This window comes from Vidua chalybeata, chromosome 11, assembly GCF_026979565.1.
Source record: "Vidua chalybeata isolate OUT-0048 chromosome 11, bVidCha1 merged haplotype, whole genome shotgun sequence".
NCBI classification, from domain to species: domain Eukaryota; kingdom Metazoa; phylum Chordata; class Aves; order Passeriformes; family Viduidae; genus Vidua; species Vidua chalybeata.
Window position 1 is genome coordinate 7849143 of NC_071540.1, and position 21150 is coordinate 7870292.

The following is a 21150-nucleotide window of genomic DNA, read 5'->3' on the forward strand; positions in this document are numbered from 1 at the left end:
TCCCCGTCCCCGCCGCGTCTCTCTCGGGTGGCGGTGCCCGGGCGGGCCCGGCGCTGAGGGGCGCAGGGGACACCCGGGGGTGGCGGGCGCAGCCCCAGGTGCGCTCAGGTGTCACCTGTGCCCACGGGAGCACAGGCAGCTGATTGTGGCGTGTTCAGCACCGCAGCTCTGGAAAGTGTTGCGGTTGTGGAACAGATACAGTGTTTAGGGGAAAGTACCGGCTCCTGCCAGGTTTCTCTTAGGTAAAGGTAACTGTTGTACAGCGTGGGAATTTCGTGTTCTGAACGTGTAGCAGCTAAGTTCTGGCCTAAACCAAAGGGTGATGTTTGCCAAGTTAGCCTGAATTTCTGAACTTAAAAAACTTGGGGCTTGAATTTCTTTTTTTTTAAAGTAAAATACAGTCATACCAGGCGTTTAATTGTTCTAACGGAAAAAGTTTTCCGGAAGATCCCTGTGTTTATTTATACGCCATACATGCTTGTAACACTCAGTTGTTACTTACTTGCATGTTTGGTTGGTTTTGTCGTGCTAGTGACTGATCAAACAGCGTGAGTCCAAAACGGGGCTTTATGAGGGCTCTAAAGAATTGATTGTTTAAAGTCTGGTCCGATTAATTTGGCTTTAAAAGTTCGGTCAGTGCGTAGACTGATTGGCAGCTAGCGCTGCCCGCTGAAGGAGTTGTTACTGTGCGGCCCTTAGGATGACACGGGCCCGGAGCCGCGGGTCAGTGACGAACGGAGCCCAGAGCTGTGCAGAGCCGCGGCTGGCAGCTGCAGCCCGCCTGTGCGAACGCCGAGCCTCGGGCAGCGCACGGCCTTCGGGAATGCCCTGCGGGGTCAGGCCTGTGGCTGCGGAAGGCGTTTGATGGTTTCAAACACTTCGCTTTTTCTTCACCCCTGCTGCCTGTTACTTTTTTGTTACGTGTATAATGAATTGTATTCTGAGCAATGACAGATTGTTATTGTAGTTCACTTCCATCTTTCCCAGTTCATTTTGTTCAGAGGTTGTCTAGGGATTTGTTCGTGGCATTTTATAAAACAACTGAAGAAATTTGCTCAAGAAATAAACATTATTTTAATTGAAAATTTTTTCTGATGAAAGAGTTTGTTTAAAAAATAAAATTTTATTTAATATCTTTCAGGTAACATTCATAACAAAAAATAAAAATTATGTTTTTGTATTTCAAGTTTACTGCTGCATCTTTATGTTGAAATTTGTATAACTTCAGGGCTTTTTTCTTCCTTCCTGGCCCCGTCAGGGAGAAGAAGGAGACATGGTTGGGATTATCATAGAAAGTGACTGAAAGTCCCCCACGTTTCTATTTTGGCTGAGGCTTGTGCTGGAGTCCCAGCTCACAGAAAGCAGTTTTGTTTGATTTGAGGTTTTTTTACTAGTGTGCTTCTTGGAGTAAGATGTAGTAAATGTGGAGTATAGACACACGTGCCTGAAATGCACCAGTGACTCATGTTTAATAGCCTGCAGCAATGGATCGTGTAAGACTCAAATCCTGTAGGAGGGAATTTGTGTCCTCATGTTTATGTGTATTAAATTATGAATTACTTTTTTTCCTGTAAAACCAAATTTTATTCAGAAGTTTTTGTTTCCCTTCCTGAAGCAATAAAATACTGTTTCATTTGTTGCTACTCTGATTAGGAGCAGATTCTAAATATAGTAGTTAATTAGTCGAAAAGCCCCTGAAATTTTTCTTACTTTAAAAGAAAGTACTTATCTGCTTACTTATCTTTACTTTAAAAAAGATAAACTTTAAAGATTTGGAAAAACTTGTCATCATAATTACAGACGTTTTTCCTATGGTATATTCCGAAGTGGAAGATGACATACCTCTGATAACTGAGATACTCAGTGCCATAAGTAATGTATATGACTGCAAGAAACATGCTGGTGTAGATTTCACATGGGACGAAAGCAGCAGTAAGCATAAGCAGAGTTTTAGCTCCTTATCATTGTTACTTAACACTTTAGTGTGCACTAGTTAAATCAGTATTTTTATTTCATCTTGAAATATATCAGATTGTATTCATCACCTTCTGCTGTTTGTAGCAAATTTCCTATTGAATAACAAAGTTCATGTCAAATATCCAAACGATGGATTTTTGTAAACTGTGTCCTTTCACTCAGATGGAGTAAACTACTAAGTTTTATGGAAGTAAAAGCAAAATAAAACTGAGAGGTCAGTGTAGAAGAAGGAAACATAAGATGTAATGAAAGTTTGTGCTGTGCACTCTGTTGTGTTAATAACTCCACTAACATTGCTTTCACTTAATTTAATGCTGATTGCCTTTAACATTTACTAAACAGTTTTGAAAATTACTGTAGCTTAGCCTGAGACGTTTGTGATTAGCTGCACCAATTTGAAATGGCCAGTTTGGATGATGACAGAGCCTCCTCTGCGCATGCTTTTTTAGAATTTGGTAAGTGTGCAGTTCTGTGTTTTGTTTTTGTTTGTGGCTATTTAATTCAATAAAAAATAATTGTATTTTGTTTCATACAATGTTCTGTGTTAGTAGTTTTTTACCACTGTACAGTAGAACTTAAAAATTTGAAGTCTTTCAGTAAAAAATTCTGAAAATTGTAATCTACTTAGATTGAAATCTACTGTCAAATCTTCCTGTTTTGTTTGTTTAGAGTTCCTGTCAGTATCCCTCAGTGCAACCATCTCTGAACTCAAATTCCTCTTTTAAGATGACAGTCTTAAAGTGAAAGGTGCATTAAGAATGCTGTTTGTAATTGGCTCCTAAAAAACCCCAGCGTGACTGGTTTAGAGATAAGTAAAATTTCTGGTCAGCCTTTCATTGGTTACAAAGCTGGACATTGGGAAATTAAGTGGAAGCAAAGTAAAGCCCCCTGGCACAGCTTCTCCTCAGGTACCACAGAAGCTAAAATATATGACGCTCTCCAGACCATTCCTGTGTGTTTTGAAGGGAGTTTGACTGGGATGAGATGTATCCATATGTGACACTCTGTGATGGGTGAAAACTCTTGAGTAGTCCTTGTTGAAAGTCCTCTTGAGTAGCAGTACAAGTGCTGGTGGGAGTGACCAGGTTAGGGGACACAGCTGGGTGGCTTGGACTCCCCGGCCCTTCCTGTGGCTTTTCAGTTTTGCCTCTCTGACCATCAAAAAATGTGATGTGTTGACAGTGTTAAAAAAAAAAAAAATTACTCTTTCCTAATTATTGTATAGATATTTGATGTTTCTCTTGTTATGATGCAAAATAAACATTTTTAGTAGTTTTAACACCTATTGTTTTGAATTCTCAGAAATGGCAATGCCTGCCTTGAATATCCTGAGTGGTTTCCTGCCTTGCTTGTAGCATTTACAAGGCTTGTGTGGTAGACTTTGGCATTTTGGTTATGTGAAGCTCCTGTGTACTAGCATGATGGTCAGTATTTTATTTCTGGTGTTCAGTAGCTTTTGTTGTTTGTGTTGTTAGTTACTGTAAATTCTGAAATCAGTGGTTTCCATTAAGTATAATATACTGGACAGAGAGCTACCTTCAGATGATTAGAAAACAGAGAAAGGACAGAATAAATTGCTGTGGGGTTTTTTTTTTTTTCTTTATCCTCTGTGGTGACCAGTGACAGGCCCCAAAGAAATGCTTGGACCTGTGTCAGGGGAGGTTTAGGTTTAGGTTTAGGTTTAGGTTGGATACCAGGAAAAAGGTTCTTCACCCAGAGGGTGTTTAGGCACTGGAACAGGTTCCCCAGGGCAGTGAGCACAGCACCAAACCTGACAGAGCTCAGGAAGAGTTTGGACAATGCTCTCAGGCACAGGGTGCCATTCTGGGCTTGTTCTGTGCCGGGCCAGGAGCTGGACCTCGACAATCCTTGTGGGTCCCTTCCAACTCAGGATGTTCTATGACTCTATGAAATACTAATTGAATTACTTGCACAGCGTAACATGTGATTTTTCTTGATAAATGATAGTTTAAAAGCTTTGTCACTTTAATGCTATTTAAATTAAACTATTACAAGATTTTACTCATTTTTACCCATTTGTTATTGTCACTCAACCAAGGTAACTATTCATACTTTTTGCTTACTTCTACTATGTATTCAGGTAGAGGAATACTTTAATACCTCTTCTGTCTGCCTCTCCAAGCCCTTCTCCTGGTGTTTCCTTACCCTGTTTTGTTGAACAGTTAAGTCTGGAAGGGTTGTCAGGTGGTCAATTACTCCTGCCTCTTGCTCAAAGCAGGATCAACTATGAGATCATAGTTTCCTCCTGTATGTAGTGATTAAAAATCCCCTTGTGATATCATTTCTTAAACTTTGCTGTGAGTAGAAATAAAATCCTCTTTGGTCCCAATGACTTCTGTAATGTGAAGCTGCCACTGCCCTTATTAATGCTGAGTAATGAAAGTTACAGTGATCTGAGGTCCAGGGCTTGCCTCTGTCTCAAATGTTTGATTATGTCCAGACCTAATGTCACATCAGAGGCTGTGATCAGTTTTTACTCTTATCAAATCTACAACGAAATCTTGTGTTCTCAGCTTTTTTCTTTTGGTCTGGCCTGATTTAATTATGCAAACCAATGTTTTCTTTTGTTATTCTGGCAGGTGAAATATTAAAGTTCTTCCCATGTTGCTTCCATTTGTTTGTGATTAACTTTGTGGAAGTGTTTGTTTATATTAATTCTGTACTTTGAAAGATTTGAATAAACCATCCTTGTTGAAATATGCAAGTCTTTATCCATAGACTCGGTACATAATTCCATTCTAATCCCTATTTTTCTTTAATATCCACAATTACTGCCATCTTCAAGGATGTGTGTGTGTGTGTCCAAAGCTTCCATATATGTAAACTGGGGAGCAGAGTTGTTTTAAAGCCATTTTGGTCATAGCTTCTGAATCCAAACATCTGGACAAATGATATCTCTTCCCTGAAGAGCAGTTAAGGCTAATCTCAGGTAAAACTGGAATAAAAATGAGGTTGATGGGAAAATAGCATCAGGATGACACAGTATTTTCAGTACCCAGAGGTTGTATATACATAGGATCGACATTTCTTCCTGTTCTCTATTACTTTGAAAGGAATCTCTATCATTTTTTGTGATTATTCAACTTGAAGAGTGGTGGAATCATATTACTCTGGGACCTGTAAATGGTAGGAAATGAAAGAGGATTAGTTTTCCTTCAGATCAGGAATATAGGCATTTGGTCAGTGCCATGTCTGAAGACAAACAGGGATTTAATTGGACTTGGGATCAAGACTTTGAGTGTTCTCTTATCAGACATTAATTATATTAACACAGAAAGTGACACTGATTTTTCTATCAGTTTTTTACTGATTTTGAAGGAGGTACTGCCTGCAGCAATGCACTTGTGGTGTAAGAAAATAATGGGCACACTTCATTCTTTGTAGGAAGAGAAACTGAACTCCCAAATACCCTATTTAAATGTTGGATGGGGTTGTTACACCACTAGACAGCAGAAGAAGTAGTAAATCAACAAAACAGGTTTTTATGTTCTTCCTAGCATACCTACTTATTTGCCTAAAATAAAAATCACACTGTAAGGTTTGATGTTAATAAAGTGATGTATTTATGAAAAACAGTATTTAAAATTAATGTCCTCATTCTTTTTCTTCTGAATGCTACTGTACAAAGTGAGACCTCCAGGGTCCCATTTGCAAATGTCACTCTATTATGTTTAGAGTGCTGCAGTCTTGCTGTTGTCATCTCTTTAGAATGGTTTTTTTTTTTTAGTTTGAAAACTGATTTTAAATATGTAATTGAAAATAGCTTTCTATGACAGGTTTTTATCTTGCTGAAATGAACTCAAATAGATTTTGGATGAGACTGTAGACAGGCTTTTTTTTTTTAGCCATCCTTAAAATAGCTTCTTCTGTATTATGGGCTCTCTCCAAAAGCTCAAGGAAGGAGCAGCTTCATGTTTGTCCTGACTGTTCCTTGCTTTGATTAGGTTGTGATAGTAATGAATGTAATTTACCACATGATTTCTCCAGGAGAATGCTGTAGACACCCAAGCAAAACATAAACTATATAGATGCTAATAAGGAATTAATGAAAAATATGTGGAAAACTTTGATTTAAGCAAGTTCTCCTCCTTATAGTAGGAATTAAGGAATACTTCAAAAGCATAAAACTATTTTTTGTCAGCTTTTCAAACTTGGAATTAATTTTACCTTTCTGTTCCATCAGCAGTCTACTCTGACTGTTTTACTATATTTCTATTAAAGTTTCAAACATCTAGAAAAATGTAATTTGTGGTAGCGTTTGACATTTTCGTGCTCTCTGTTCTGTTTAATCTTATTTCTGCACTAAGTTGAAATCTTTGAATGCTCTGAAATAGAAAAATATGTTTGCTTTTTGTTCTTGATACCTTTGTTTTGTTTCTCTGTTGGCCACAGAGGGTCACAGATTGTCTGGTGAGTATTTCAATTAAAACCATTTTAGTTCAGGAACTTTTGACGTGTGTGTATGTGCCTGTGGATGCTCAGCTGTGTGTCCTGGTGCCACAGTGGGGTTAGCAGCCTGCAGGAAGTGGACATTCTGAACCCGTTTCACACACAAAGGATGGTGGATATGCATATGATACTCAGTTAGCTAATCTAAGAGATAGAATCATTATTTTCCCTTTGAAAATCTGTTACCTGAATTTCTCATAAAACTGCTGCTTTTTATGCACTGACTTCCTGAAGATTTTTTTCTTTTGTGTATTCTGTCCTTTCACTACAACACTGTACAAAATTACAGTTACTGCAGCTCACTGTATTGTGTGCTTTTGCAAGATAACTGAATTAATTGTATAACAGCATAAATTATGAATCATTTCATGGACAGGGATTCATAGGCTAAAAGAAGTAGAAAAAATAGCTTTGAAAAATGGATTTAAATTGGTTCAGAATGTTCATTATTTATTTATTTTAATAGAAGATACAAGCTGTGATATGTTACAAGTTTTTCTTTTCCATTACAGAACAATTTCATTTCTTTTGACTTTGTTTTTTTAGGCAGTTCAAATACACTGGGCTCTCTGTGCTTCCCGTTCAGGCCCTTTCCCACATGCGGGTGTTTTTTTCTAATTCAACCTCTCCCAATGAGGAAAGGCTGTAGGGGAAGCTCAGCTGGGTTGGGAAGCATCACCAGGACATCCAAGCAGAGCAGGCACCCAGGGCTCTCTTGGGGAGGGGTAGGGCTTTTTTCACTCCTGTGCTGGCAAAGCAAAGGTAAGCTAACTTGGGCTGAGGTTTGCATTCTTGAATGGCTAGACATTTTCTTCTGTCCCCCAAAGGACTTGATTCATAAAGCTTCTGTCATCATTCTGCACACATCCCAGTTAGGTAGGAAAGGACCTCTGAGGTCATCAAGTCCAACATTTGACCAAACACCATCTTGGCAACCAGACAGGGCACTGAGTCCCACATCCAGTTGTCTCTTGAACATTTCTCTTTTTTTTCATTTTGTTTTCTTGATTTCATGGGGCTGAGAGTCCTGGATATGGACAATTACGAGTCTGATGCCTGGGAGTGTGCTGGGATTGCCAAAGAGGCTCTGTGAAAAGGAGCACTCGCTGTGTCCTGCCAGAACTGCTTGGCTGGTTGGGCCGTGGCACTGCATTCCCTGAGCTTTCCAAAGGGCAGGGTGCAGGCTGGAAAAGGAAAATTCTCATTCTTCCTGTTAGCACATGGCTCTCGTGGAGATCTTGCCATCCAGAACACTGAATAAAGCCTAAGTGATTTGTGGGGGAGAGCAGGATATTACTCTGAAATTAGAAGTTGGAAATGGTTCACCCCAATAATTTTGAATAGGTAGCTCCTTTCAGCTCTCAGTAAAATTGACTTTTCAGGTGCAGATAGAGAAGCAGTCAATACATGAGACAGTGAGAATGAAAGATGGGCATTTGATAGCATTGTATTTCTCTGGAATGTAGGTAACTTGAGTGCTTTATCTGTTGAATAAGTTGTTTAAGTTTTAGCAGCTTGTGGGAACAAGCCAACCCTTATTCTGACATGATATCAGCTGGGCTGACTCTGGTGGGTGCAGACGAGGTTGGGGTAGGTGAAACACTGATGGTGTTGAACATTTCACCATTTTAGAAGGCAGATAGGGCAGTAAGAATTGAATATGGTTTACTTTTGTCCCTCTTCTGTTTTCCTACGTATCTTCTGGAATTTTCTCTGTAACATACTTAGGTTCTAAGAAAATATTCATAGAAAACTCTTAACATTTAATAGTTGTCTTCAATAATTAACTCCATGCTTATGTAGCATTTGCTGTAGTTGAATATCTACAAGGCACTGGAGATACAGGTGGAGGTCTGGTTTGTGTAGACAGGTACTGTAGAAAAAATTCTCTGAAACTGTAGAGATGACGACTTTTTTGTTTCAATTGAAATTCAATAAATTGTTCTTTTGTATAACAAACATGAAAATACCTTATCACAGTAATTTTTAGCAATATTACAGTGATGAAACTGATTCTGATCTTGATTTTGGTTTTCTTTTTTCTTCTTATTTTAGGTTCAATTTATGAGCCACTTAAATGTATTAACCTTCCAAAGCCAGAGGGGGAAACTCTGTGGGATAAATTAAATCATTACTATAGAATTGGTAAGTTAATAATGCTTGAACTAACCCAGATGTGAGATAGAATTGATATTTGCATGATAATTATCAGCTCTACATTATTCTTACTTAAGGATAGTTTCCTAAACTTCTGCTGGAAGTTTGGAAGGTACAAAGAAGAGGGCTGAATTACATTTCTTTCTGTAAATCAAAATGTCTGTTGACAATCCAGTTCAGCTGTAAGATTGAATTTAGAATTATTTTGGATAAAGGGGTAGCTTAGGATTGTAGCATTGACCAGATACAGCTGAGGAAAAAATTAAATGGACAAAAGCTTTCATGTAGTACTTGGAACAGTCTGGCAGGTGATCAGTTAGAAGTTCTTTTTTGTTATTAATGGTGCCATAATGTATTTTTGTGCTGAAATTTTATTTGTTAGCTAATTTCAAGTCAACTGTAGTGTTTTTCATTTGATGTTATTTTAAGCCAAAACCATTAAAGAAGCAATGTTTTGTTTTGATTGTTTTGGGGTTTAGGAGGTTTGTGTTATAATGAAGTCCTGCATGTATTCTAAAATCAAGGCTGTTTAATGGCTGTACAATTGACAGTTTAAAATGTAAGTTTTACTGAGGCAAGGGTACAGAATAATGAACAACTTCCCCATCATTCTAAAAACGCGGATGGGATTCCCTTCATTCAAATGGCTTTTTGAAGTGAAATCTGTACCTGGTCTATCCATAGCTGTGTTGCTTTTTGTAGGTGCATTGCTTTTAGCTTTCTTACAGAGGTGACTGTTCAGTTGGCTTTTTTAACACTTGGCAACAACAAATCCATGGTGGCGCTTGCTGTTTATCTCAGGCAATTATGCTGCTGCCACAGTAAAAATCTATTACTGAATTTATATCTCATTTATAATAATCCAAATTGACTTGTTCAGGTAATATTTTATCAAAACTTTCGTTATAGGGTATCAAGACACTGAATGTAATGCAAAAAGCTCTAAAACCTTGTAATTTTCATTTAGAATACTTAGAAACTAAGTATTCTACATAGACAATCAAGAGGCCTTCTTAAAATTGATGCTTGATAACAATCTGTGGGAAAAACCTGCTTTCCTGACTTATGCTGAAGAGATTATTGCTAGAAAGGTCATGTTCAAGGGCATTAAGCCCAGTTTCAATCTTGTAGCATTCTAGTTATTATATAACCTTAGGAAAAACAATTTCCAAAATGCAAAATATTGAAGTACAAAAAGAAAGTAATATTTAGTATTTTTTCTAACTCAGTTTTGGCAACCTGAAAATTCCTGTCTTTGTCTATTTTCTTATCAAGATACTGAGTTAAATAATTGTAGTTGTCGTTTCTCCTTACTTACTCCCCTCTACTTATATAAATATTTATACAATCATCTGGCCTAAGTTAAAAATGTAATTTTTATGAATTTAGAGTTCTGGAGAGTTTAAGCATTTAGCTGATTGGGGGGCAGTTGACATACTGTAGTCACTTTTTTCTTCTGTTTTCATAGAAAGGAAATTACTGGGTTGCTTTGTAGAAATTCTGTACAAAGTGGGTTGTGCTAGAACAGAGTCATAGAAATAGTTTTGAATACTGCTGGGGTTTTGTGTAAAAAGGTCTAATTTGTCTGAAAAAACAATGTAACAAATTTTGTGTGTGTTTCTCCTTACCTTTCTTGCCCTTATTTTATCTTGTAAATGCTCTAACAGGTTGTTGACACCTTGATCTGTTCCTGAAAATCTATTTAGAAACTGGAAGAAATAGAAATGTTTTTAACAATCTTTTCTGTTTTTCATTCCTCCAGTTAAATCAACATTGCTGGTCCATCAAAGCCCAACCACAGGTCTGTTCCCTACCAAGACTTTTGGGAGTAACCAAAAGGCAAAAGTCCATGATAGCCTTTACTGTGCTGCCTGTGCCTGGGCATTGGCCCTTGCTTACAGGTGAATAACTTCTACACTCATGTCTCTGCCACGTTACATTCCCTCTCTTATTCAGTTCCCTGGGAAAGTTTTAAAAGATGAAGCTTTATCAAAAATAGATTGGTAAACCCATAGAGAATGGTGCATTTCCAGATCTCTGTAAAAATATTTATGAAGGTGCTAGGTTAAAAATGTCACTCTACTTTTGGTAAGTAAACATGTTTTCATATAATGTAATTGGTGCCAGTATTTGTTACAGTGGAATTAATGCATGCTACTAAAAATAGAGGTTCTTCTGGCAAATTGTACTCAGGGGATGCTTTCAAATCTAGTAGGAGAGTTCAGGGCATTGGTGGGCTTGTTGCTGGTACTAAGAATCATTTATTTGGAAGAGACTGGATGTTATAATATCAGGAAGGATTTTTTTTTAATTCTTAAATTTTGAAAGAGGAATGCTTGTGTAAGTTGCCAGACAAAAACCCTTTTATTATTTTTATTTTTTTTAATGAGAAAGGATGACTAGGGATGTAAATATGTAGATATGAGTGAGGGCATCACTATGCAACAGCGTTAGTTAAATACTTAATATTCCAAAGCATTAATTCTTTTTTCTTCCCCTCACTAATGCATTTGCAATTTGTTTTATGAGTTATCTCTCTCACCCAGGCGCATTGATGATGACAAGGGAAGGACCCATGAGCTGGAGCATTCTGCCATAAAGTGCATGAGAGGAATTCTCTACTGCTACATGCGCCAGGCCGATAAGGTAAAACTGCGCTGCGGACACAGCGCTCGCCTCACTCCAAGGGATTCATTAACCCGGGGAAACAAATCCTAAATACACATCAGATTCACAGTGTTAGGGTGCCACAGCTCAGAACAGCTGCTTCATTGTTGTTGCAGCACCGTTTTAGGGAGTAGAAGATGTGAGCATTTTGGGTAGAAAAGAGTAGGATACACTTGAAACTTCTTTGTGTTCATTTTGCAGTTATTTGTCCCATTTAAATATTACACCATTAGCACTTGTGGGGGGGTTTATGTCTTTTTATAGTGATTAAATGAAAACATGTAGAACTACTTTTTGTTAAGGCTGGAGAGTTTTCTTTGCACTGCTACCTTGGTTATTGTGTTTGCAATTGTTCTCCTTACCTAGGTGATCAATTTAATTTTTTGTTTGGTTTCTTTAGCAGACATTTTCCAGCAGTATTTTACTTAATGACATAAGGGCACACATTTTCAAAATGAGTAAGGAAACAGAGTAGTCTACTTATGTTGCAACACAGCTGATTTATTCAGGCCTTAATTCTCTTGTGAATATACTCTGACTATTCAGGCCTTCTTATTAAAATTTGGTGTGGTGGATAAATTTTGCATAGTGGTTAGCAGTGGATCTAGAAGTAGTTAAATACATATATTCCATGTGGTCATTTGATGTTTCAGTGCATTGACTTTGAACTGCATTATTAGAAATAGTTTTCAAGTCCATAGCTTTCCTCACAGCTGAGCACACAAACTGAAATGGGAAGTCCACAGGTATGTGGTATCAGTAATAATGAGCAAGTATTGGTTGTTTTGGGGATGAGGAGTACCAGATAAGAATAATGAACATTAAATTAACAGAGTGCTGGCACTCTGCTTGTTTGGCTTTGCCTTGTTTTCTACAGATGCTTTTCTCTTCCTACAGTGTAGTAATAAACAGGTTCTGGTAGCCAACAGACAGAAGTCAAGATGGACTTTATTCTGTGAGACTGTGTGTGGCCTCATGTAAATGGAAGATATTTATTAGTAATATGAGTTATATCTGCTCAAGGCGTGACTTGAGCAAATGCTGCTGCTTTTAGCAAGAATGCAGATGTTGCATTCTATTGCCAGTGAACATATGAGTCATGACCTGAAGTATATTTAATATATTTGTGGAGTAGACTCCACAATATAGTACTTGTTTGCTTGTTCTGAGGCACGTGCTGTGTTTTGTTGGTAGAGAAGAAAATCTTATGAAAGTAGCATCAGTGTTGAAAATATTGTGAAATATGGATCAGGTACTGGCAGTGATGGTTAGAAAATTGTAAAATTTGTTGGAGAGCAAAGCATGACTTGGAGAGTTATGGAGTTATCTTGATTTCATTTAATTACCAGCTATAAAGTAATTGTTCTGAGAAGACACTTGATTATAAGGTTTACATAATGGTCAAATCAAGAAATTTTTTAGTTTGGTAATAATAACAATAGTAATAATAATTTAAATAAGGTATATGGTGAATTTGTGGTTGCCAAACATAGTGAAATTATTGCCTTTGCTTTTATGTTTTACCTTTCATTCATCTTTAGGTTCAGAAATTTAAACAAGACCCCAAACCATCTGCATGTCTGCATTCTGTGTTCAGTGCACAGACTGGAGATGAGGTCTTCTCACATGAGGAGTATGGTCACCTTCAGGTAACACATCCATATTGTTGTAAAGCCAAGTTTGGCTGATTTTTTAATAATATTGTCTTCATTCTTCCATAATGCAGCTGTCTCAGTTTGGTTAGATTTATGTTAGATGTGCTGTGTGTGGTAAAACTGAGTTAGTTGCCTCTTGCATCTTCTGCTGAAAAAGACAGAGTGTTTTGAAACGTAACTGAATGGTATGTTTTGGTCAGAAGGTACTGAAATGACTGTGAGGTTGTAGAGGTAGATGGTTGGCTGTTTACAAAGATGCTTCTTTTTGAAACCAACAGATGGCTGTCAATAAATAATCCTGCAAAAAAAAATGTTGTAGTCAGGAAAGTGAAAGATTTAGTGTAATCTTATGGTGAATATTCCCAGATTAATTTTCCATAATTTGGAGTAATTTTCCTTCATTTAATGTACACTGACAACAGTTAGGAATTGTTCACTGCTTTGCATAGTGGTTCCTAGTCAGAATAATGCATAACTGATTGTTTTATTGTCTCTCATTTTCCAGAGTTTTAATCTTTACTCCTTTTACTTCCCGTTCTCTTTACTTTCAGACCCACCTTTGCTTTCATTATTTTGCATTCCACAAGTCTGCACACACCTTTTAGCTCAGAAATTGGTAGTCAAATTATTCAGAACTAACATAGTGGGTTGGTGATTATTTCATTTCATTTCATGATGACAGTATTACTTAAATAGTTTGTACAGTAAATGTGTTGGATTCAGAAAATGCATGTTCTGGGGAAAATGCTTTATGGAGTTATCTTAAGTTAGTGTCTTGGACTATGTGAAATTTCCTGAGAAGGCACATGTTTTATCTATAAGGAAACAATTTGGGGATCTGGGAAGCATTGTATGACAGTTTAAAGTCTGTTTTTTGTGGCAGCTCAACCCTTCCCATAAACACAAATACACATTCCCATCTGTCATCTGCATACCTCAAAAATTAGAGGGTTTTCAGCTCTGTGGAGACATGAACACAGAGTAACTGAGAGGGCTCAGCTGGGAAACATTGAATATATTATGTGGCCCTTATTGCTGTGTTTGGTGCTTTTCAGTTTGTATTAAGACACTGGAGTCAATTGTCTTTAAATATTTATGGATTTTTAGAATTTGGATCTAATTTTTGATCTGCTATGTTCCAGATAAGAATCCACTTTTTTTGTTCTAGATGGTTTCTTTAAATTTCATGTAAAGAGATTGTGGTTTTATACCTCATACTGTGATAAACTTAGTTTCTCTATTGAAGTTGTACCAATTCTCAAGTATAGGAAAATTCTGTAATAAAAACCAAACCAGCAGTTTCCTTTGATTCCTCAATGAGTTGACATTATGATGCTCATCTGTACAGCTGCTGAAGGTAATTACTGTTTACAATAAATGCTGTGTATGAGTACTAAAATTATATATTTTTTCACATATCTGATCATATCTGAATGTTGTAATTCTCCTCCTGTCAGCTGATAATGCCAAAATTCCCACCAGGCAGAAGTGATTTGCTTTCTAGGTGTGCTGTGCACCATTCAATATACTGCTTGCCTGTCTGGAAACCTACTTGCTAGTGAGTTGTCATATATGTAAACATGTCACATATGTAAACATGAAAACAGCTTGTTTTACCTGTGGGTCAAAGCAGTGTGCCTAAGGGAGAACATTTTTCTAGCACAGTTTGAAATTTAAAAATCATAAAACATCAGAAATTCTAGAGGACAATGCTTGTTTGTGCCACCTTTTCCTATTGATTGTTTCCACATCATTAGATCCAGGCTTTTTTAAGAAGCAGAAGTGTGTTATAGTGGGATCATCTTTGTTAGTGAATTATACCACATTTATTTTGTTTGTGTGACTCCAATAAACATAAAGTTAATTATAGTTTCCTTTATGTGTTTAATTACTCCAGATCAATGCTGTGTCATTATTTCTCCTCTACTTGGTTGAGATGATCTCTTCGGGGCTGCAGATTATCTACAACACAGATGAGGTACAAATTGATTTCCTGTCCTAAAAACATGCTTCAAATTGTTTGTGTTTTTTCTGGTTTTTATTTCATAACCAACTGCAAAGTAATTATTCTGAAAATACACTGCAGGTATTCTATGCTTTGAGTGGAACTCAGAAAAAGTAATGGAATGAATGGATAGTGAAATAGTAGCTAAAAAAGTGTTAGATGTGCAAAGAGTAAATGTAACATGACACTGAAAGTTTTATAGTTCTCTGCTATTTCTGATATCTGCAATGTCAAGAATTAAAAGGTCTGTTAGGACCTTTAACTACTACTTACATTAACTTATTAGTTACTTACATTATAAGTATTAGTTACTTACATTATAAGTAATAAGTTACTTACATTAACTTATTATCTTAATTAACTAATTAGTTAATTAACTCCTACTTACATTGTTCTCACTTTTCACATTATTTCAAACTCTCAGTCAGTTCATCCTGTCCAGTGAAAATTCAGTACAATAAATAATGGGGTTAATTTTCAGGGAAGCTGCAGGGCTTTCTTCAAGCATATATGAATCTATGGGTGTTAAGAATTTTTGCTGTATCTTTAATTGAAAATAAAAAATAAAGGAATTTTATATCATAGTTAAGAGATGTTTGTAGAGGGTGTTAACTCTTCTGTAAATAAGATAATAATAGCCTTGGCTTGAGTACAAGTCATATCAGGACAGCCTGCTGGCCTGCTCTAAAATGAGGTTATGTTTTGAAACTGGAATGGAAAGCACAGATGTATATACTTTTTTAATTCTTTTTTTCTCCAAATTTCTTAATCTGGATTTGTTTAAATTTACTCTGTTCTGTTTGATAGTTGCTGCTGTATTGCCTTAAAAAGCTTAAATGTGCTTGCAGTACTACTATTAAAGAGATTTTTCCAGTAATAGTGAATTTGCATTATTTTTCTATAACATATATCTTCAGTAATCTATCTTTTTAGATAATTAGAAAACTAAATTTTGCAATATGTCTTCTTTCTTTCTTAGATATCGTATGATAGGCCTATATTATTTCCTCTGAACTGCCTTTATATCTGTGAGGAGGCAAATGTATATAATTAAGTATTTAATTAGCTTGATATATAATTTGTGTTATCCTCCAGATGTTTGCATTTAATTACAGATTCTGCAGAAAAAGTGCATGTTTATAGACTCTCCAGTCAGTGAATATTCTCCTCTTCCTTGCCAGGATGTCCTTTTCCTAGCAACTGTCCCCTCTAAATCTCTGCACTCTGGGGATTCATACTCAGGTTTTTTTACCACAGACCTGCACTTTCTGTTGGGCTCTGTGTGGCTTCAGCAATTGTCAGAATCTGTTAACACCACGTGATGATCAAATGCCCGAGGTTTCCCGTGTGGCAGTGGCCATGGCTTGGACGTGGCAGTGGCATGGTGTGGTGGTGTGGCAGTGTCAATGTGGCACTCTGCTACCCAAACCCACAGCTGGATGTCCCTCCCCAGTGCCCCAGGGCAGGGTGGGTTCGGGCCCTTCCCCTCGGAGGAGCAGTGCAGGGGGCTGGGTGCAGGGGGCAGGGGGCAGGGGGCTTGGGGGCAGGGGGCTGGGGGCTGGCTGCAGGGGCAGGGTGCAGGGGGCTGGGGGCTGGCTGCAGGGGGCTTGGGGGCAGGGGGCTTGGGGGCAGGGGGCTGGGTGCAGGGGCAGGGTGCAGGGGGCAGGGGGCTGGCTGCAGGGGGCTGGGTGCAGGGGCAGGGGGCTGGGTGCAGGGGCAGGGTGCAGGGGGCTGGCTGCAGGGGCAGGGGGCAGGGGGCTGGGTGCAGGGGGCTGGCTGCAGGGGCAGGGTGCAGGGGGCTGGGTGCAGGGGGCTGGGTGCAGGGGCAGGGGGCTGGCTGCAGGGGCAGGCTGCAGGGGGCTGGCTGCAGGGGGCTGGCTCCAGGGGCAGGCTGCAGGGTGCAGGGGGCTGGCTGCAGGGGCAGGGTGCAGGGGGCTGGCTGCAGGGGCAGGCTGCAGGGGGCAGGGGGCTGGGGGCTGGCTGCAGGGGCAGGCTGCAGGGGGCAGGGGGCTGGCTGCAGGGTGCAGGGGGCTGGCTGCAGGGGGCTGGCTGCAGGGGCAGGGTGCAGGGGCTGGCTGCAGGGGCTGGCTGCAGGGTGCAGGGGGCTGGCTGCAGGGGGCAGAGGGCTGGGGGCTGGGTGCAGGGGGCTGGCTGCAGGGGGCAGGGGGCTGGGGGCTGGCTGCAGGGGCAGGGTGCAGAGGGCAGGGGGCTGGCTGCAGGGGCAGGGTGCAGGGGCTGGCTGCAGGGGCTGGCTGCAGGGTGCAGGGGGCTGGCTGCAGGGGCAGGGGGCTGGGGGCTGGGTGCAGGGGGCTGGCTGCAGGGGCAGGGTGCAGGGGGCTGGGTGCAGGGGGCAGGGTGCAGGGGGCTGGCTGCAGGGGCAGGGGGCAGGGGGCTGGCTGCAGGGGCAGGGGGCTGGGGGCTGGCTGCAGGGGCAGGGTGCAGGGGGCTGGCTGCAGAGGCTGGGTGCTGGCAGATGGGCGCTGTTTTGCCAGACTGGCTGTGGGAATGTTTGTGCACAGAGCTCTCGGCTTTAGAGGCAATGCTGCCTCTCCATGGCAGGTGTGGCAGCTGTCAGTGAGTTACCCTCTGCTTTCATCTGTTGGCAGTGGAAAAATTAATTTAATTACATCTTTGCATCCCTAGCAAAGAGCAGTGTATGACTATGTGAGTGTATGAATGAGAGCAGTTAGCCACACATTACCCAGCAACATGAGTATTTGCAGGCATCCATGCCGGGTGTGTACTCTTTATTACACTTGCATCTCCACATGCTCAGTTTTGGATAAATAAGCTTAAGACACAACCCATAATTTCTGTAAGTGCCATGGCATTGATCTGGTTATAGCATTTCCATGTCTGTGATACGAATCATTTGTTCTCTGAAGATTTGGTTTACAACAAGCTATTTGATGGCTTTTTTTGATGTAAATCTGCTGTTTGGAAACCCTAGGTAGTGTCAGAAAATATCTGTAATGGACCATTTTTTGCCCTGTGTTCCAAACATCATCACTGGTAAAAAGTAATCTGTAAGGTTATATGTTCTATGGGGTGCTATTTGCTCCCATATAAATTTCAGTTATTGATAGACTGAACACTCTTAATGTTTGGGTGTTCTGGCTTCATTCAGAGAAAGTTGACTTTAATACAACCAAATGCTAAATTACAGGGATGAATATACTGGGCATAGTTGAAGAGTGACACAGAGTTTTCTTGTATTCTTCATAGTGAAATTTAGCAGAGATATTAAATAAAGAGAGATGAGTGTGTCTAGAATTATTATATTGGTGGTGGACTTGTATTAGCTAAAAGAGTAAATATAAAAATATAAAGAGTAAATCTGAAATAGTAAATTTTTGAAATTTAAAGGAAAATGGAGAAAAGAGAGAAAACAAAGGTATACAGGCAAATACCTTTCAGTAAAAGATTGGGGTTTTGCTACTTGGCTCATTAAAAAAAAAAAAACACAAACCACTTGATGGTAGCAAAGTGGATCCTTCTCTGTAGTTCCTCAATATGGTTGTGTTTATAGCCATTGCAGTATTTGCTTTTCCACAGTCCCCTAGAATAATTTGGATGTGAGGGGATGAAATCCCTGCTTTGGAGATGAACCAGTGTAAAGCTTGTGCTTGTGGTTACATTTTCTCAAAGGTCCAATCTGTGGACTCTTTAAAGTGAACTATAAAACTTATGCTCAATTTCATTTTTCTACAGTCAAGCAACTCCAAATGTCTCTTTCAGTAGTGTAAATCAGGAAAAATCATCTGTTTAAATAAGTTCCCAGCTTTAGTTGAATACATCTTAAATACCTTAAAATACCCTTCAGTACTTTGGTATTCAGTTGAAATGTGTTGGTCCAAGAAGAGATTTTAATTATAATAAATTGGATTAGGGTTTTATTTACAGAAAATAAATATATGTGTTTATAAAGGAGTGTGTTTGAATCTGCATAAATATATATTATCTGGACCTTATTTAATAAAACTTTGGCATATCAATTCTCTTAAAATGAATTAAGAAAAAGCACCAGGATTTCTGTGTTCTAATTTTGTTTTGGTTTCTGATGTTGTTAGGATAAATTTTTTTTAAAAGATCAAAATATCATCTTTTAGGAGCTCTTCAAATATGTGTCTTGATGATGAAATCATTTTTATCCCTGCCTTTGTTGCAATTTCTGCATAAATTCACATTGGCACCTCAGTTGGGACAGCTCTTAACATATTGTGATTAAAAATTGGTTTTAAAGAGAATATTTGAACTTGGGAACATCATCCTTTGAGTTCAGACAGAAAAGGATGGAAAGAACAATTACAAGGAATAGCAAGTTTGTCTTTTGGAAGAAAACAGAAAAGATGTGCCTTCATTTTCCTTCACTTCCTTCACTTTTCTTTCCTATAGGTGTCCTTCATCCAGAATCTGGTATTTTGTGTGGAGAGAGCCTATCGTGTACCAGATTTTGGTGTCTGGGAAAGAGGCAGCAAATACAACAATGGCAGTCCAGAGCTGCACTCAAGGTAGGAGAGCAAATGTAGCTCTTTTAGCTAAAGAAAGTAAATGAATGAAAAGAATTCATAATGGGGTGAGCTAAAAATAATAATGCATGAAAATACTGTTTGAACTAAATTAAGGTTCTCTAAAGACTGAGGGTTGTATTTTGGGAAAATGTGAAGATAATTTCATCATGATATGCATGCTGAAATAATCACATGGATGCTTAGCTGTTTGAGTATTCAAATTCCAATAATTATGTGCAGCTGCATGTATATAATTCTGAAACTTGTGTTCAGAACAGCTCAGGGTCTTGAGGCATGTGCAATGGGATTGGAATCATATTCAAAAAACTGGTTAGGAATATCCTGCTTTAAAAAGGTGTGGAATCATGAGTTTAGAATTTCTCTCTGTGCTATGGTGGGAAGAAGATTCTGTACACTGGAGAGCAGCCTAGTGCCAAGCTCTTTTCCAGGTTCTTCAGATGCTGCAAGTTCTGAACCCTGTCAGGGACAGGGAGCAGTGCTGGTAGCATTTTAATGCTGGAGTTGTCCTGCTCACCTCAGTGGAATCACTCATGTGCTCTCTGCCTTGAAGGATCAAATCTGTAATCTGACAACTTGATTTTCCTAGTGTTACTATTGTTTTCTTCACTTTTTGACTTCTGAGATTTTATTAATCATAAAAATGGCTATATCTTGGATATCTGTGGATTTTGAAAACATTATTGGCCATCCTTATTATCAAGGGCTTGCAAAGAGTACATGTTTCTTCCAGTCTTCAATATTGCCAAAGAAATCTGTCTTGTCATTTGATAATGAATTATTTTTCTTAGCCCACATGCAGGCATGTATATTTTAACCTATAGATATAGTTACATCTCCTTGCAGCCTTGCAGCAATACTCTTAATGTAGGGGTTTTTTCCAGGGCTTTTATAGAACCTTTTTATCAATATGAGAACTAAAAAAAAAAAAAAAAAAAAAAAAAAAAAAAAAAAAAATCATCGAGTTGTTGTTATATAATCTGCTTTATGACTTTGCTGATTTTCTTTTCTCCTACTGTGTCTGTAAAATTGTCAAATGCCAGACTATATGAGCTGCATTGACTACACAGAGAAATGCTTCTTTCCACATCTCACCTTGTAGAAATATGCTAAAGGAACACTGAAACTCCTGTGTCTCCTGTTTGCAGCATTCTGGTTATTCAATATGAGAATTTTCTTCAGGGAAAACTGAGCATCTTTTAAACAGATGGAAATGGGCATGTTGTTTTGTCTTAATCTAGACTGACATTTATAGGTTGGTTTTTCTAAGGGTAAAGTTTTGTGAGATGGACTGGGCCAATCAAACAGATCATTGAGCTAGCATAAAGGGAAGCACAGAGCTTGGTCCTAATTTAAAAAATAGACTTTGGTCATCAGAAACAAGTATTGCCTCTATTTATCATTCTTTGTGTACATGTGGATACTCTACTTCAGTGTAGAAAGCTGGTAGGCAATTTCCCTGGTTCTCATAAATCAGGAAAAATGGAAGGGCAACATGCATCAAAAGACATTTTTAGATATTATTGAGGAAAACCCTGGGTACACTGAAATATTCTTTATACTTTATGTTCCAATTGTATCTACCAAAGAGAGCTATAAAACCCCTTTTGTTTTAAATTGATGAAGCAATTATGAATATGAGGTCTACTCACAAATGATGTATGTGGGTCTTCTATGAACCCCAAAGTGC

At 38.7% G+C, this 21150-nt stretch overlaps 1 protein-coding gene across 4 annotated transcripts in view; it reads left to right on the plus strand.

Annotated features, from left to right (window-relative positions):
- Positions 1 to 21150, plus strand: part of PHKB (phosphorylase kinase regulatory subunit beta) — a 70699-nt gene that overhangs the window by 229 nt on the left and 49320 nt on the right. The window contains exons 2-9 of one of the 4 annotated variants that reach the window (XM_053952658.1): positions 2338 to 2432; positions 6391 to 6408; positions 8503 to 8592; positions 10367 to 10505; positions 11151 to 11250; positions 12813 to 12920; positions 14824 to 14904; positions 19327 to 19442. In XM_053952658.1, coding sequence (XP_053808633.1) covers positions 2378 to 2432; positions 6391 to 6408; positions 8503 to 8592; positions 10367 to 10505; positions 11151 to 11250; positions 12813 to 12920; positions 14824 to 14904; positions 19327 to 19442 — 707 coding nt within the window. In that variant the 5' untranslated portion in view covers positions 2338 to 2377. Of the gene's footprint in view, positions 1 to 1619; positions 2433 to 6390; positions 6409 to 8502; positions 8593 to 10366; positions 10506 to 11150; positions 11251 to 12812; positions 12921 to 14823; positions 14905 to 19326; positions 19443 to 21150 lie in introns of those variants that run through there. The other 3 variants (XM_053952659.1, XM_053952661.1, XM_053952660.1) reach the window with 3 other exon arrangements.